At 48.8% G+C, this 18,835-nt stretch overlaps 1 protein-coding gene across 1 annotated transcript in view; it reads right to left on the minus strand.

Annotated features, from left to right (window-relative positions):
• LOC137315433 (negative elongation factor C/D) overlaps positions 1 to 18,835 on the minus strand; it is a 45,165-nt gene that overhangs the window by 13,206 nt on the left and 13,124 nt on the right. The window contains exons 3-7 of the mRNA XM_067980113.1: positions 14,568 to 14,677; positions 13,073 to 13,182; positions 6,656 to 6,763; positions 4,108 to 4,260; positions 2,669 to 2,799 (exon numbers count right to left, since the gene is read on the minus strand). Coding sequence (XP_067836214.1) covers positions 2,669 to 2,799; positions 4,108 to 4,260; positions 6,656 to 6,763; positions 13,073 to 13,182; positions 14,568 to 14,677 — 612 coding nt within the window. The remainder of the gene's footprint in view (positions 1 to 2,668; positions 2,800 to 4,107; positions 4,261 to 6,655; positions 6,764 to 13,072; positions 13,183 to 14,567; positions 14,678 to 18,835) is intronic.

Genomic DNA, 18,835 nt, shown 5'->3' on the forward strand with positions numbered 1-18,835 from the left:
AGGAAGAACGCGTCAAAATTCAAGAAGACATTAATAAACTTGCAGAATGACGTGTAATTGGTAAATTAATTTCAATCTAGTTAAGTGTGAGGTCGTGCATTTTGGAAAGAAGAATAAGGAGGCCACACACTGCTTGGATAATAAGAGTCTAAATGGGGCAAAGGAGCAGAGGGATCTAAGGGTACAGATACACAAATCACTAAAAACAGCGCCGCAGGTTAATAAGGCCATAAAAAAAGGCAAACCAAGCACTGGGGTTCATTTTTCGAGGGACAGAATTGAAAAGCAGAGAAGTTATGTTAAACTTGTATAGAACCTTGGTTAGACCACACTTAGTGTACCATGCACAGTTCTGGTCTCCATATTATAAAAAGGATATAGAGGCATTGGAGAAGGTGCAAAAAAGAGTCACAAGAATGATACCAGAACTGAGAGGATATACTTATCAGGCTGGGGCTCTTTTCTCTAGAAAAGAGAAGGCTAATGGGTGACCTGATAGAGGTCTTTAAGATAATGAAAGGGCTCGATAGGGTCGACGTAGAGAAAACGTTTCCACTTGTGGGGAGTCCAAAACTAAAGGTCATAAATATAAAATAGTCGCTAATAAATCCAATAGGGAATTCAGGAGTAACTTCTTTACCCAAAGAGTGGTTAGAATGTGGAACGCACCTATCACAAGAAGTAGTTGAGGCAAATATCATAGATGCATTTAAAGGGAAGCTAGATATGCACACTAGGGAGAAATGAATGGAAAGGTATGCTGACAGGGCTAGATGAAATAGGGAGGGAGGAAGCTCGTGTGGAGCATAAACCCCGGCATAGACCAGTTGGGCCGAGTGGCTTGTTTTGGTGCTGCACACTCGATATAACTCCAACCACATCAGCCACAATCCCAGTGATCGCCTCCTAGAAGAGTGGAGGGCAACGAGCAACCAATCCACATATCATCAGCAGGAACAAGGCAGCCTGGAATGCAGCAGAAACAAGGCAGCCTGGAATGCAGCAAGAACAAGGCAGCCCGGGAAAGGTTCACTCGACTTATTCCTGAAATGAGGGGGTTATCTTACGAGGAAAGGTTGGACAAGTTGGGCCTGTATACACTGGAGTTTAAAAGAATGAGAGGTGATCTTATTAAAACATATAAGATCCTGAGGGGACTAGAAGGGGTAGATGCTGAGGGGATGTTTCCCCTTGTGGGAGAGACTAGAACTAGGGGCCACAGTTTAAAAATAAGGGATCTCCCATTTAAGACGAAGATAAGGAGAATTTTTTTCTCTCATAGGGTCGTGAGTCTGTGGAACTCCCTTCCCCAGAGAGTGGTGGAGGTAGGGACATTGAATATTTTTAAGGCTGAGTTGGACAGATTCCTGATTAACAAAGGAGTCAAAGGTTATAGTAGGTAGATGGGAAAGTAGGGTTGAGGTCACAATCAGATCAGCCGTGATCTTATCAAATGGCAGAGCAGGCTCGAAGGGCCAAATGGCCTACTCCTGCTCTTAATTCGTATGTTCGTATGCAGCAGGAACCAGGCACCCCGGGAACGCAGCAGGAACCAGCCCGGGAACCATGCAACAATGAAACACAGTAATCTACCGAACAGCAGGTGGAAGGGTAATGAAATCAGTCAAGTTCCCTGCTCCTTACCACTATTCAGCAATCCCTAATAGAAGTATTACTATGAATGTGTCGAGCAAGGATCGGTCTCACTGTATGTGGAATGGCCACATGGGTGAGGTAATGGAAGATGACCAGTGCCCATGGGTGAGGTAATGGATGATGACCAGTGCCCATGGGTGAGGTAATGGAAGATGACCAGTGCCCATGGGTGAGGTAATGGATGATGACCAGTGCCCATGGGTGAGGTAATGGATGATGACCAGTGCCCATGGGTGAGGTAATGGATAATGACCAGTGCCCATGGGTGAGGTAATGGATGATGACCAGTGCCCATGGGTGAGGTAATGGATGATGACCAGTGCCCATGGGTGAGGTAATGGATGATGACCAGTGCCCATGGGTGAGGTAATGGATGATGACCAGTGCCCATGGGTGAGGTAATGGATGATGACCAGTGCCCATGGGTGAGGTAATGGATGATGACCAGTGCCCATGGGTGAGGTAATGGATGATGACCAGTGCCCATGGGTGAGGTAATGGATGATGACCAGTGCCCATGGGTGAGGTAATGGATGATGACCAGTGCCCATGGGTGAGGTAATGGATGATGACCAGTGCCCATGGGTGAGGTAATGGATGATAACCAGTGCCCATGGGTGAGGTAATAGATGATGACCAATGCCCATGGGTGAGGTAATGGATGATGACCAGTGCCCATGGGTGAGGTAATGGATGATGACCAATGCCCATGGGTGAGGTAATGGATGATGACCAGTGCCCATGGGTGAGGTAATGGATGATGACCAGTGCCCATGGGTGAGGTAATGGATGATGACCAGTGCCCATGGGTGAGGTAATGGATGATGACCAATGCCCATGGGTGAGGTAATGGATGATGACCAATGCCCATGGGTGAGGTAATAGAACTGTACCCTCAGGGTTCAGCACTTCAGGAGAGATGGGGAAAAATTAGTAAGAAGAGTCTTCAGTATTTGCCTGAAAAAGGGTCTTTAATAATTCACGAAGACCCAATGTTCTCCTGTGTACTTACTTCTCGTGTGCATATCTCTGAACTTCCTGCGCAATTCGTCGCAAGGCTGCCCCGCCCTGTTCCTCCTGGGCCAACACAGACATTATAGACTGTGCGTACAGGTATGTGTGCTCCCCGTGACACACCATTTTCTGTGGAAGTTACAAAGGAGAGTTGGCGAATACACCTGAAACACACAGGCAATTCTCTAACGGCAAAAATATGATTTCAAAGATTATTTGTAGCGAGCAGTAAAAGCCAGGATGACACATCCCTGGACAATTCCCCTCGGCACAAGACGGACAGGACAATCCCCCTCGGCACAAGACGGACAGGACAATCCCCCTCGGCACAAGACGGACAGGACAATCCCCCTCGGCACAAGACGGACAGGACAATCCCCCTCGGCACAAGACGGACAGGACAATCCCCCTCGGCACAAGACGGACAGGACAATCCCCCTCGGCACAAGACGGACAGGACAATCCCCCTCGGCACAAGACGGACAGGACAATCCCCCTCGGCACAAGACGGACAGGACAATCCCCCTCGGCACAAGACGGACAGGACAATCCCCCTCGGCACAAGACGGACAGGACAATCCCCCTCGGCACAAGACGGACATGACAATCCCCCTCGGCACAAGACGGACAGGACAATCCCCCTCGGCACAAGACGGACAGGACAATCCCCCTCGGCACAAGACGGACAGGACAATCCCCCTCGGTACAATTGAGACAGGACAATCTCCCTCGGCACAAGACGGACAGGACAATCCCCCTCGGCACAATTGAGACAGGACAATTTCCCTCGGTACAATTGAGACAGGACAATTCCCCTCGGTACAATTGAGACAGGACAATTCCCCTCGGCACAATTGAGACAGGACAATTCCCCTCGGCACAATTGAGACAGGACAATTTCCCTCGGCACAATACAGACAGGACAATTCCCCTCGGTACAATTGAGACAGGACAATTCCCCTCGGCACAATTGAGACAGGACAATTTCCCTCGGTACAATTGAGACAGGACAATTCCCCTTGGTACAATTGAGACAGGACAATCCCCCTCGGTACAATTGAGACAGGACAATTCCCCTTGGTACAATTGAGACAGGACAATTCCCCTCGGTACAATTGAGACAGGACAATCCCCCTCGGTACAATTGAGACAGGACAATTTCCCTTGGTACAATTGAGACAGGACAATTCCCCTTGGTACAATTGAGACAGGACAATTCCCCTTGGTACAATTGAGACAGGACAATTCCCCTCGGTACAATTGAGACAAGACAATTCCCCTCGGCACAATTGAGACAGGACAATTCCCCTCGGCACAATTGAGACAAGACAATTCCCCTTGGTACAGTACATACAGGACAATCCCCCTTGAACTGCACACAAGATCCATTACCCATGATGCTGCCGCCTACAGCTAACCGGGCAGAAATACACTCACCGCAAACTCGGGCAGGTTTTTCTCAAGATGCTCTTCGCCTCCATCAACAAGCGTGGCAAGCGAGGTGCGGAGAACACGGGAGAAGACCTCCAACTGCTGACAGGCCGTTGACACGCTGGTTATTTCACCCTGGTATCCAGCATCTGAGATTAGCTGCAGTGAGACAAATAGACAAGCAGAGAAGTAAGAGACAGCCCCCACAGCAGAATCCATGAGACACCATTCAGAGACCATCAAGGAAGTCGGCACTCCCACTCTAGCCTGTGCTAATCTGGCAGCCTATCCGCTACCATTGCTGGACACACAATACTGTTCCGCAGGATGCTTGTTTAGGAGGCTCAGCGATATGGTGTAGTGATGCAACAAACCACTGCATCAGTAAATGCCAGGACACTGGTCACCCACACTCAGACTCCATTTGCTGAGATGAAGGAAGGAGGGAAATGTGGAACTTGAGTTACCCCTATGCCACTCTCACACCCCCTGGGACTGGCTGGCACGCTGCTTTCTCTCAACCCCTCCTCTGCCAAAGGTACTGACTCTTGGTGGGGGACAGTTCCACAGGCACCTCTGATAGACATATGAAGAATAACTGACTAGACAATGAGTATCAGCAGTCATATTTGACTATAAAGGGCATTAAAGCTGATCCCAATCACACCTTCTCTTGACATCTACACATAGGCACTTTCCAGAAGTGGGTAACCATCAGGATTGGGCAACCTGGCAGATTTTTTTCCCCATTCCAAACACAGGTGCTGAGGCCAAATGCTGTGTTCCTACTGCAGCTCCACAGAGATTAGCCACATCAGCAAAGACCAAAGATTGAACCTGGTCTGTAACACTCAGTTTCATACTTGGCCGTGCATTTACAAACTGAGCCACTTTAGGGAGCTGGTCCCTCCATTTCTGAGACCGGAGTTCTAATTCTGCACAGCTAGAACGGCTAAACGCTTCCATCTGAAAGGGTCCTAATTGTAATACATTTTGCACACCAGTCTTTACCAAAAAGACAGCTATAATTCATTACTAATTATTATCCCAGCTCAGGAGACTTTGTATGTTAAGTGGAAATGCCACAATAAGGGGCATCTTCTGAGCTTGGGGCTAAGCCACATTGATGGGACACCGTAAGGGAGCTTTACTCTGTATCTAACCCATGCTGTACTTGCCCTGGGAGTGTTTGATTCAGGTGGTGAGTGCCCAAAGGGCTTCCATTTTCCAGTGCCAATAGCCATCTCCTTGATGAGCAGAAAATTCAGCAAAAATATTAAAATAGCATGACCATGTGGACATTCAATGCTCAAATCCCTAATGCTCTGACTCACCTTGGCCAGCATCCAACCGTACTTTGAGCGGCCCCAAATTCTTTCACACTACCACCTTACCAGCTTGGTTATTCCAAATATTTGCCACTAATTTTAAAATTTTATCCGACGGGCCTGACGCCCTATTCTGAGTTCACTTTATTGGTAGCATCCAATTACAGACAAGGATCCCCTTGCCACAAGAAATGTTTCCTACACCGGATGAGACGTTAAACCGAGATCTCATCTCAGGTAGATGTAAAAGATCCCACGGCACTATTTGAAGAAGAGTAGGGAACTTCACCCGATGACCTGGCCATATTTATCCCTCAACCAACATTGCTGTTTGTGGGATCTTGCTGTGTGCAAACTGGCTGCTGTGTTTCCTACATTACAACAGTGACTACACTTCAAAAGCACTTCATTGGCTGTAAAGCGCTTTCGGACATCCTGAGATCATAAAAGGCGCTATATAAATGAAAGTCTTTCTTTCTTGCTCTTAAAGCTGTATACCCCCAGATTGCTCAGTACAATTTTTGAAAAATTTCTTATTTTGTGGATTTTTTCTGTTAGATTGGGTTTGAATTTTTTTAGTAATTTTATTTATATTTGACCCCCGCTGTCAGGCCCTGATGGTAGGATGGATATTCCCCTACTCCTGGGAGATGGAGGGCAAGGAGAAGCAGATGCCCCGGTTTCAGCTGGGAAGGGTGTCCCGAAGTGCCAAATTGGGCAACTGTCCCCACACGCACCTCGTGCAGTTGCATGTCTCCCTGAAACGGGGGTTCGGCTTACCCACTCATTCACTTGCCCGCAGAATCAGTTTTGTGGTTCCAATTGGGTTTCCCTTCACTTCATTTACACCTGACACCTCCTCTCACCTTCACACCAAGGCTCACAAATATGTAAAACTGATCTTGAAGCTTGATAAAGTTGCAATAAATATTTGTCCTCCTACGCCGGCGCATACCCATTTAATCTGGACTTGATGGGGTTTCCACCGCACGCCTGGCGAAGTTACTGAGGAAATTCCCGGCCTGCCATTATAAAACAGCACATCCTCCGACTTACTGCGAGCAACGCCACAGGAAATTAGCTTGTACCAATAAAATTCCAAACTGACGGTCAGGCAGTGAAGGGTTATGGAGTCAGTGAAGCTGCAAATCCATGTAAATTCCAAATATAGACTGTGTACCAGGGCTGCTGTTAGGACAGATATATCAGCGCGGGGATGGTTTTACCTTAACAGTAAAGTTGAGCATCAAACAGTCGGGATGAGCTTCCGCCAGCTTATAGAAAAGGTCTCTCCAGGTCACATGAGCAATCATCTGCTCCAGCCAGGCTGGGGTCTGCAAAAAAGAAAAACACACGAGAGTTAAATCATGGGAGTTATGCCAGCAACTACAGTAGAGGCTATTGCGTCTCACTCAGCTCGAATGGCTGTGAGATGCAGTGTCAGAACAGACTGAAGGTCAAACAGTGCATGCTTGGGTGCTCAAACACTACATGTGGTGTAGTACAGCAACAACTTGCATTTATATAGCACCTTTAATGTAGTAAAACATCCCAAGGCACTTTATACAGCGTCTGTCAGCATCTCAGGACGTCCCAAAGCGCTTCTCAGCCAACAAAGGACTTTCTGAAGTGTAATCACTGTTGTAATGTAGGAAATGCAACAGCCAATTAAAATAGCAATTAGATAAATGACCACATAATCTGTTTTAGGTGTTGGTTGAGGTATAACGGTTGGCCAGGACACCGGGAGAACTCTCCAGTGGGATCTTTTACGTCCACCTGAGAGGGCAAATGGGGCCTCGGTTTAACGTCTCATCTGTAAGTACTGCGCTGGAGTGTCAGCCTGGATTATGTGCTCAAGTCTCTGGAGTTGGAATTGAACCCACGACCTTCTGACTCAGAGGCGAGAGTGGTACCACTGAGTCATGACTGAACATCCAAACTCATTTACTCTCAGCGTTAGGCACTACAACCTGCAAAACAGGCATAGTGGATATGTTCACACCACAGCCATGTCTTGATGAATTTAACTTTTTGTTTTGAAATCATTTTCTAATACAAATGATAGCTGGAACTTTGTGCCCTAAATTTTTTTTTTGATGTTGATCCTAGTAACCTAAAATACCACCTCTCCAGGATTGCTAGTAACAGTCCCACAGCAGGAACGAGCAACAAGATCAAAAAATCTAGTCCGCAAAGAATTTTAAGGAACAGGAACAGGCCTTTAGGTCCAACAAACCCGTTCCATTTTGATTGATCTGAAACCCATCTACCTGCCCTGTCAGTGTATCCATTAGTCGATCCCTTCTACTCTCCAAAAACATAGCCAACGTGCTCTTAAACGCACAAATAGCTTAGTATATACCAAACACTATCTTGTTCCCTTAACCTCCATTTTATGATAGTGTTTGTTTCATGTGTAAAATTGCATGGGCCTTTCATACATTCTCCCTGTCTACATAAAAAGCCACAACCCCTGGTGCTCTGCAAGTTGCCTCTGCTCCTACTGTCCACACTGTCTCTGAAGTGAACTGAGTGCTTTTAAAAGCTGAGTGGGCATTTTAACATGCTGCATAGACTGTTTAAATGACTTTTCACAACACACTCTAATCTCCATCTGTTCTCTCTGAAACAATACCTGTACTAATGTTGTAATGCATTGCATCACTGTTTCAACTTTTACATAAAAATTACCACACTGAAAGAGGCCATTCGGCCCAACCAGCAGTCCTAATCCCATGTGCGTACTTTATTCCCCATTTCTTCAACCACTAACCTATTCTTAAATGTTGACATGGTCTCTGCTTCAATCGCTAGTGCATTCCACGGCCTCACAACCCTCCGTGTAAAAAATGTTTCTCCTGCTGTCTGTCCTAAATCTCTTACATTTAATCTTATAACGATGTCCTTTTATTAGAGTCTTCAACCACTGGAAATAGTCTGATTCTATCTCCGTCCCATCCCTTTATAATTTTAAACATCTCTCTCAAATCACTCCATAACCTCCTCCGTTCCCGTATCTGCAGCTTTCCCCAGCACTCACCTGTCCCCAAATTTCCTCCTGCTCTCTTGACCTTTAACCATTGCCCTTGTTTATTACCGGTCGATCTCCTGTGGCATTGCTCATGGGTTTGGAGTATGGGTTGTGATATTTAGATGCTAACCTGGCCTGTCCTTTCTGAAAAATGGCCAAAACAGACATATCCAGGTAACTACAGCCACTTATAAACCCCTGAGATCAATCAGTAAGCAACTGTTAGCTGCTTGTAAATTTCAGGTTCCAGGTCAATGAGTGGCTTTGCTTTGCAGCTGTAATAAGTGGGATGTCTGCAGTATGATGGACACGTGCTAACCTCGAGATTCCTTTTATTTTTGTATCATATATATTCATTCCATATACACAGATACAGACAGATCATCTTTTTGTTACTTTACAAACATTTTACAGAGGTGATTTTCACTGATAGCTGGAGAGTTACTGCTCAGTTTGATTGCTGTAACCAGGATCCATTCATTATATGTGATTCAATTCAGGACATTTCAATCTGTCATAGGTGGGGTTCAGTTAGAAACAAGTAAACAGTAAGAGAGGACAACTGATTTTCAATCAATCATCTTCCCCTGCAACTCACGCCAATCCGGCCAATTACCGACCCATCAGTCTACTCTCAATCATCAGCAAAGTGATGGAAGGTGTCATCGACAGTGCTATCAAGCAGCACTTACTCACCAATAACCTGCTCACCGATGCTCAGTTTGGGTTCCGCCAGGACCACTCGGCTCCGGACCTCATTACAGCCGTGGTCCAAATATGGACAAAAGAGCTGAATTCCAGAGGTGAGGTGAGAGTGACTGCCCTTGACATCAAAGCAGCATTTGACCAAGTGTGGCACCAAGGAGCCCTGGTAAAATTGAAGTCAACGGGAAACTCTCCAGTGGCTGCAGTCATACCTAGTACAAAGGAAGATGGTAGTGGTTGTTGGAGGCCAATCATCTCAGCCCCAGGACATTGCTGCAGGAGTTCCTCAGGGCAGTGTCCTAGGCCCAACCATCTTCAGCTGCTTCATCAATGACCTTCCCTCCTTCATAAGGTCAGAAATGGGGATGTTCGCTGATGATTGCACAGTGTTCAGTTCCATTCGCAACTCATCAGATAATGAAGCAGTCCGAGCCCGCATGCAGCAAGACCTGGACTTCATCCAGGCTTGACAAGTAACATTCGTGCCAGACAAGTGCCAGGCAATGACCATCTCCAACAAGAGAGAGTCTAACCACCTGCCCTTGACCTTCAACGGCATTAGCATCGCAGAATCCCCCACCATCAACATCATGGCGGTCACCATTGACCAGAAACTTAACTGGACCAGCCATATAAATACTGCACTACAAGAGCAGGTCAGAGGCTAGGTAGTCTGTGACGAGTGACTCACCTCCTGACTCCCCAAAGCTTTTCCACCATCTACAAGGCACAAGTCAGGAGTGTGATGGAATACTCTCCACTTGTCTGGATGAGTGCAGCTCCAACAACACTTAAGAAGCTCGACACCATCCAGGACAAAGCAGCCCGCTTGATTGGCACCCCATCCACCACCCTAAACGTTCACTCCCTTCACCACCGGCACACCGTGGCTGCAGTGTGTACCATCCACAGGATGCACTGCAGCAACTTGCCAAGGCTTCTTCGACAGCACCTCCCAAACCCGCGACCTCTACCACCTAAAAGGACAAGAGCAGCAGGCACATGGGAACAACACCAACTGCACGTTCCCCTCCAAGTCACACACCATCCCGACTTGCAAATATATCGCCGTTCCTTCATCATCACTGGGTCAAAATCCTGGAACTCCCTTCCTAACAGCACTGTGGGAGAACCTTCATCACACGGACTGCAGGGGTTCAAGAAGGCGGCTCACCACCACCTTCTCAAGGGCAATTAGGGATGGGCAATAAATGCTGGCCTCGCCAGCGCACCCACATCCCATGAACAAATAAAAAAACACTCAGCCGATGACCCTATCTCCCTTGAGGTTAACAATTTACATTTCACTCCCTTCTTACTCCTAACTTATTCATTTTAGACTTGTGTTCTCTGGCATTTGAATGTGTGGAAAGAAGCTGCAAGTGTGAATTCGCCAAGATAGGGTTAAACATAAGTAGATATTTGAAAGAAGTGCTTACCTCAAAAGAGAGGCTGAACCTGATAAGCAAAGGTAACAATGTAAAAAGTCCTTGATTATTTTGTCAGCCTTGTTAACACTCTGCCAGGTCAGAGGCCTTCGTAACAGGAGAGGTCAACCTTTGGAGGCAACGTGGTTAAGAACCAGGTACAGGGTAATGAGAGCGGTTATTAAGGATCAGCCAAAGTCCAAGGTGCTTTTATATTACAGGACTGCAGCCCCAGCTGACAGCAGCCGCACGGCACTTTCTGGGATTAGAGTAAATAGCTCTAGTTGAAGAGCTAGCACTGATTCAGGGGCACTAATCAGCCGAATGTGCTGAAATTTCTATGATTTCAGAAGTGTTCCAACAGTAGATCAAAGTATAAGGAATACTGGAACAAAAGAAGAAATCTGCTGAGTTACACCAATCTACCAAGGGAGGCACTGCATCCCCATCAGCGTGACAAGTTTACATAGGCAGCTTCCATTATAAATGTGGATAAAGGAATTTAGAATGGAAATATAAAAGTAAGAACAGGATGTATGACTTTACAATGAGAGCTGAATTACGGCAGAGATCCCTGATCCACTGGTTCCCCTGCCCTCTAAACCTGCTTCAGTTGAAGACTACATGGAAAAAATTCTGAAGGACAAAATTAGTCTCCACTTAGAGAAGCAAGGATTAATCAGGGATAGTCAACATGGCTTTGTCAAGGGAAGATCATGTCTGACTAATTTGATTGAATTTTTTGAGGGGGTGACTAGGCGTGTGGATGAGGGTAACGCAGTGGATGTGGTATACATGGATTTCAGTAAGGCCTTCGATAAAGTCCCCCACAGGAGACTGGTCAAGAAGGTACGAGCCCATGGAATCCAGGGTGCCTTGGCACTTTGGATACAAAACTGGCTTAGTGGCAGAAGGCAGAGGGTGATGGTCGAAGGTTGTTTTTGTGACTGGAAGCCTGTGGCCAGTGGGGTACCACAGGGATCGGTGCTGGCTCCCTTGCTGTTTGTGGTCTACATTAATGACTTGGATATGAATGTAAAAGGTATGATCAGTAAGTTCGCTGATGATACAAAAATTGGTAGGGTGGTAAATAGCGAGGAGGACAGCCTCAGTCTGCAGGACGATATAGATGGGTTGGTCAGATGGGCGGAACAGTGGCAAATGGAATTTAACCCGGAAAAGTGCGAGGTGATGCACTTTGGAGGGACTAACAAGGCAAGGGAATACACAATGAATGGGAGGACCCTAGGCAAGACAGAGGGTCAGAGGGATCTTGGTGTGCAAGTTCACAGATCCCTGAAGGCGGCGGAACAGGTAGATAAGGTGGTAAAGAAGGCATATGGGATACTTGCCTTTATTAGCCGAGGCATAGAATATAAGAACAAGGAGGTTATGATGGAGCTGTATAAAACTCTGGTTAGGCCACAGCTGGAGTACTGTGTGCAGTTCTGGTCGCCACACTACAGGAAGGATGTGATCGCTTTGGAGAGGGTGCAGAGGAGATTCACCAGGATGTTACCAGGGCTGGAGCGCTTCAGCTATGAAGAGAGACTGGGAAGATTGGGTTTGTTTTCCTTGGAGCAGAGGAGGCTGAGGGGGGACATGATTGAGGTGTACAAAATTATGAGGGGCACAGATAGGATGGATACTAAGGAGCTTTTTCCCTTCGTTGAGGGCTCTATAACAAGGGGACATAGATTCAAGGTAAAAGGCGGGAGGTTTAGAGGGGATTTGAGAAAGAACTTTTTCACCCAAAGGGTGGTTGGAGTCTGGAACTCACTGCCTGAAAGGGTTGTGGAGGCAGGAACCCTCACAACATTCAAGAAGCATTTGGATGAGCACTTGAAATGCCATAGCATACAAGGCTACGGACCAAATGCTGGAATATGGGATTAGAGTAGACAGGGCTTGATGGCCGGCGCGGACACGATGGGCCGAAGGGCCTCTATCCGTGCTGTATAACTCTATGACTCTATGATGCAATGCCACAGGAGATTGGCTGGTACATATAAAAGAGGTAGAAAGAATGTCAACCATTGTAAGTCTAAAGAGAAACCTCTCCAACAACAGAAAATACCTCCTATACCAGGATCCCAACAAGTTCGGGTTCCTCTTCGCCTTAGTGAGCAATTTGCTGGGATTAACTTTGTCAATCCCCTTCCTGATCGGAACCTCCTCACTTCCAGTGACGCAGTGTCCTGGATTTCTGTCCATTCAGAGTTGAAGCCGGGTGCTCAGAGAATGAACTGAGGGCACCACAAAGCTCAATCCACATGGAAGGAGGGGCAGCAGAGCAGGGGGCTGGGGGGAGGAGGTGACACGATGATGTACCGCAATTGGATCAGTCTATTCTCATTGGAGTATCATGCTGTAGAGTATCTGTTGTGTTTGCAGATCTTTTTCTGTTGAACCATTCTTTGTGTGTAATGTACCATAAAAACATGACCAAATTTTGGTTAAAGTTTTCAGAACATTACCTCCCCTTCCTCTGTGAAAATGGAATCAGCTTTCCGAGGATCAAAGTGTTTGATCAGCAAATTCTTCAAATGGTTTTCAACAGTCTCTTGAACGTGTGATGGTTCCACCCCTGAGAAGGAAAGAAGCACAAACTAGAACAGATTTTAAACAAATAAAAACAAGTATATGGGCGTGTACAACCCAACCAAACTTAGGCAACACAACTCAATGCAGCCAGATAGAAGGACTTGAGGGACAAAGCCCAAACCACAGAAATTCATGGACCTGGAGGTGGGAAGCAACCCAACTCAACCAGTCCCAAGGACTTGGATGTCACAATCCAGGCTAGCCAGACACAGGGACATGAGGGCACAGCACAACCCGACCAGCTCCACCCATAGCTCAGAGGGACGATGATGGTAGCAGACAGAAGGGCCCTGCAGACACAACCCAATCAGACAGAAGAGCCCTGCAGACACAACCCAATCAGACAGAAGGAACTGACAGACACAGCCCAATCAGACAGAAGGGCCCTGCAGACACAACCCAATCAGACAGAAGAGCCCTGCAGACACAACCCAATCAGACAGAAGGAACTGACAGACACAACCCAATCAGACAGAAGGGCCCTGCAGACACAACCCAATCAGACAGAAGGGCCCTGCAGACACAACCCAATCAGACAGAAGGGCCCTGCAGACACAACCCAATCAGACAGAAGGGCCCTGCAGACACAACCCAATCAGACAGAAGGGCCCTGCAGACACAACCCAATCAGACAGAAGGGCCCTGCAGACACAACCCAATCAGACAGAAGGGCCCTGCAGACACAACCCAATCAGACAGAAGGAACTGACAGACACAGCCCAATCAGACAGAAGGAACTGACAGACACAGCCCAATTAGCTCCAAGGAAAGAGCCTTCCATAACATAATTGCAACAGAAATAAATACAGAAAATGCAATAAATACTCAATAGGTTGAACACTGTCTGAAAGAGAAAGGCTTCAGGTGTTGCCTTTCATCAAAATTACACAGTACACTAATAACTTAAACTACCATAATTTCAACTTGGTTCCAGTGGAGAAATTACACCAATTAAGCAATGTCACTAAGACAACTGAATCTGGCCCTTATCACCCTAGGCCAATACTCCCCATCCAGGAAGTACCTTACACATCGCTGTTAGTGGGTTACCAAGGGGGGAATCATGCTGAAATGCCAACACAAGGTGGCAAAACATCACTCTCCCACACTCTTTCATTCCCAGTCTTATGGAGGGCTGATGGAGAGAGAAAATCAGAGGTGAAATGAGCCAGAACCCCTCTTAAATCACTGGCAGCAACTGCTCATAGCAACACGGGCTCACCTGAGAGAGGGCTGAGAGAGAACCAGCGGAAAGGATCTGATTCCCTCCACAAGAAAAGGTCAGTGAGTTATCCTCAATCCCTCAAAGAAATGCTCAATTTGCATTTTTCATCTTTACCAGTTCACCCAGTACTGGCCAGGAGTTACCTGTCTGAATGAGCCATTCTGCCAGCAGGTTAACAGTCTGTGCCACCGCTGTATAATTCTCAGATAGCATCTGGATCACATGTTCCGGAGAGCCCCCTGCCTGGAAATACCTGGGGAAATTAAACAGGAACAATCAGGGTCAGTCACTATCATAGTGATGGAAGGTGTTGTCAACAGTGCTATCAAGCGGCACTTACTCACCAATAACCTGCTCACCGATGCTCAGTTTGGGTTCCGCCAGGACCACTCGGCTCCAGACCTCATTACAGCCTTGGTCCAAACATGGACAAAAGAGCTGAATTCCAGAAGTGAGGTGAGAGTGACTGCCCTTGACATCAAGGCAGCATTTGACCGAGTGTGGCACCAAGGAGCCCTAGTAAAATTGAAGTCAATGGAAATCAGGGGGAAAACTCTCCAGTGGCTGGAGTCATACCTAGTACAAAGGAAGATGGTAGTGGTTCGTGGAGGCCAATCATCTCAGCCCCAGGGCATTGCTGCAGGAGTTCCTCAGGGCAATGTCCTAGGCCCAACCATCTTCAGCTGCTTCATCAATGACCTTCCCTCCACCATAAGGTCAGAAATGGGGATGTTCGCTGATGATTGCACAGTGTTCAGTTCCATTCGCAACCCCTCAGATAATGAAACAGTCCCACATGCAGCAAGACATGGACAACATCCAGGCTTGGGCTGGTAATGACAAGTAAATTCGTGCCAGACAAGTGCCAGGCAATGACCATCTCCAACATGAGAGAGTCTAACCACCTCCCCTTGACATTCAACAGCATTACCATCACCGAATCCCCCACCATCAACATCCTGGGGGTCACCATTGACCAGAAACTGAACTGGACCAGCCATATAAATACTGTGGCTAGAAGAGCAGGTCAGAGGCTGGGTATTCTGCGGTGAGTGACTCCTGACTCCCCAAAGCCTTTCCACCATCTACAAGGCACAAGTCAGGAGTGTGATGGAATATTCTCCACTTCCCTGGATGAGTGCAGCTCCAACAACACTCAAGAAGCTCGACACCATCCAGGACAAAGCAAACCGCTTGATTGGCACCCCATCCACCACCCTAAATATTCACTCCCTTCACCACCGGTACACAGTGGCTGCAGTGTGTACCATCCACAGGATGCACTGCAGCAACTCGCCAAGGCTTCTTCGGCAGCACCTCCCAAACCCACGACCTCTACCACCTAGAAGGTAAAGGGCAGCAGGCACATGGGAATAACACCACCTGCACGTTCCCCTCCAAGTCACACACCATCCCGACTTGCAAATATATCACCGTTCCTTCATCGTCGCTGGGTCAAAATCCTGGAACTCCCAACCTAACAGCACTGTGGGAGAACCTTCACCACACGGACTGCAGTAGTGCAAGAAAGCCGTTCATCACCACCTACTGAAAAGCAATTAGGGATGGGCAATAAATGCCGGCCTTGTCATCCCATGAGCGAATAATTTTTTTAAACCCCACACAAAACGGGCTCAGTCACTATCCTATCCCACAGGGCCCAGTGTCAGTCACTATCCTATCCCACACGGCCCAGGGTCAGTCACTATCCTATCCCACAGGGCCCAGTGTCAGTCACTATCCTATCCCACAGGGCCCAGGGTCAGTCACTATCCTATCCCACACGGCCCAGGGTCAGTCACTATCCTACCCACAGGGCCCAGGGTCAGTCACTATCCTATCCCACACGGCCCAGGGTCAGTCACTATCCTATCCCACAGGGCCCAGGGTCAGTCACTATCCTATCCCACACGGCCCAGTGTCAGTCACTATCCTATCCCACACGGCCCAGTGTCAGTCACTATCCTATCCCACACGGCCCAGTGTCAGTCACTATCCTATCCCACACGGCCCAGTGTCAGTCACTATCCTATCACACACGGCCCAGTGTCAGTCACTATCCTATCCCACACGGCCCAGGGTCAGTCACTATCCTATCCCACAGGGCCCAGGATCAGTCACTATCCTATCCCACACGGCCCAGGGTCAGTCACTATCCTATCCCACACGGCCCAGGGTCAGTCACTATCCTATCCCACACGGCCCAGGGTCAGTCACTATCCTATCCCACACGGCCCAGTGTCAGTCACTATCCTATCCCACACGGCCCAGGGTCAGTCACTATCCTATCCCACAGGGCCCAGTGTCAGTCACTATCCTATCCCACACGGCCCAGGGTCAGTCACTATCCTATCCCACAGGGCCCAGTGTCAGTCACTATCCTATCCCACAGGGCCCAGTGTCAGTCACTATCCTATCCCACAGGGCCCAGGGTCAGTCACTATCCTATCCCACACAGCCCAGGGTCAGTCACTATCCTATCCCACAGGGCCCAGGGTCAGTCACTATCCTATCCCACACAGCCCAGGGTCAGTCACTATCCTATCCCACACGGCCCAGGGTCAGTCACTATCCTATCCCACACGGCCCAGGGTCAGTCACTATCCTATCCCACAGGGCCCAGGGTCAGTCACTATCCTATCCCACAGGGCCCAGGATCAGTCACTATCCTATCCCACAGGGCCCAGGGTCAGTCACTATCCTATCCCACAGGGCCCAGGGTCAGTCACTATCCTATCCCACAGGGCCCAGGGTCAGTCACTATCCGATCCCACAGGGCCCAGTGTCAGTCACTATCCTATCCCACACGGCCCAGGGTCAGTCACTATCCTATCCCACACGGCCCAGGGTCAGTCACTATCCTATCCCACACGGCCCAGTGTCAGTCACTATCCTATCCCACACAGCCCAGGGTCAGTCACTATCCTATCCCACAGGGCCCAGGGTCAGTCACTATCCTATCCCACAGGGCCCAGGGTCAGTCACTATCCTATCCCACAGGGCCCAGGGTCAGTCACTATCCTATCCCACAGGGCCCAGGGTCAGTCACTATCCTATCCCACACAGCCCAGGGTCAGTCACTATCCTATCCCACACAGCCCAGGGTCAGTCACTATCCTATCCCACAGGGCCCAGGGTCAGTCACTATCCTATCCCACAGGGCCCAGTGTCAGTCACTATCCTATCCCACAGGGCCCAGGGTCAGTCACTATCCTATCCCACAGGGCCCAGGGTCAGTCACTATCCTATCCCACAGGGCCCAGTGTCAGTCACTATCCTATCCCACACGGCCCAGGGTCAGTCACTATCCTATCCCACACGGCCCAGTGTCAGTCACTATCCTATCACACACGGCCCAGTGTCAGTCACTATCCTATCCCACACGGCCCAGGGTCAGTCACTATCCTATCCCACAGGGCCCAGGATCAGTCACTATCCTATCCCACACGGCCCAGGGTCAGTCACTATCCTATCCCACACGGCCCAGGGTCAGTCACTATCCTATCCCACACGGCCCAGTGTCAGTCACTATCCTATCCCACACGGCCCAGGGTCAGTCACTATCCTATCCCACAGGGCCCAGTGTCAGTCACTATCCTATCCCACACGGCCCAGTGTCAGTCACTATCCTATCCCACACGGCCCAGGGTCAGTCACTATCCTATCCCACACGGCCCAGGGTCAGTCACTATCCTATCCCACAGGGCCCAGTGTCAGTCACTATCCTATCCCACAGGGCCCAGTGTCAGTCACTATCCTATCCCACAGGGCCCAGGGTCAGTCACTATCCTATCCCACAGGGCCCAGGGTCAGTCACTATCCTATCCCACAGGGCCCAGGGTCAGTCACTATCCTATCCCACAGGGCCCAGTGTCAGTCACTATCCTATCCCACAGGGCCCAGGGTCAGTCACTATCCTATCCCACACAGCCCAGGGTCAGTCACTATCCTATCCCACAGGGCCCAGGGTCAGTCACGATCCTATCCCACACAGCCCAGGGTCAGTCACTATCCTATCCCACACGGCCCAGGGTCAGTCACTATTCTATCCCACACGGCCCAGGGTCAGTCACTATCCTATCCCACAGGGCCCAGGGTCAGTCACTATCCTATCCCACAGGGCCCAGGGTCAGTCACTATCCTATCCCACAGGGCCCAGGATCAGTCACTATCCTATCCCACAGGGCCCAGGGTCAGTCACTATCCTATCCCACAGGGCCCAGGGTCAGTCACTATCCTATCCCACAGGGCCCAGGGTCAGTCACTATCCGATCCCACAGGGCCCAGTGTCAGTCACTATCCTATCCCACACGGCCCAGGGTCAGTCACTATCCTATCCCACACGGCCCAGGGTCAGTCACTATCCTATCCCACAGGGCCCAGTGTCAGTCACTATCCTATCCCACACAGC

The sequence above is a fragment of the Heptranchias perlo genome, unplaced genomic scaffold, assembly GCF_035084215.1.
Source record: "Heptranchias perlo isolate sHepPer1 unplaced genomic scaffold, sHepPer1.hap1 HAP1_SCAFFOLD_549, whole genome shotgun sequence".
Lineage (NCBI taxonomy): Eukaryota > Metazoa > Chordata > Chondrichthyes > Hexanchiformes > Hexanchidae > Heptranchias > Heptranchias perlo.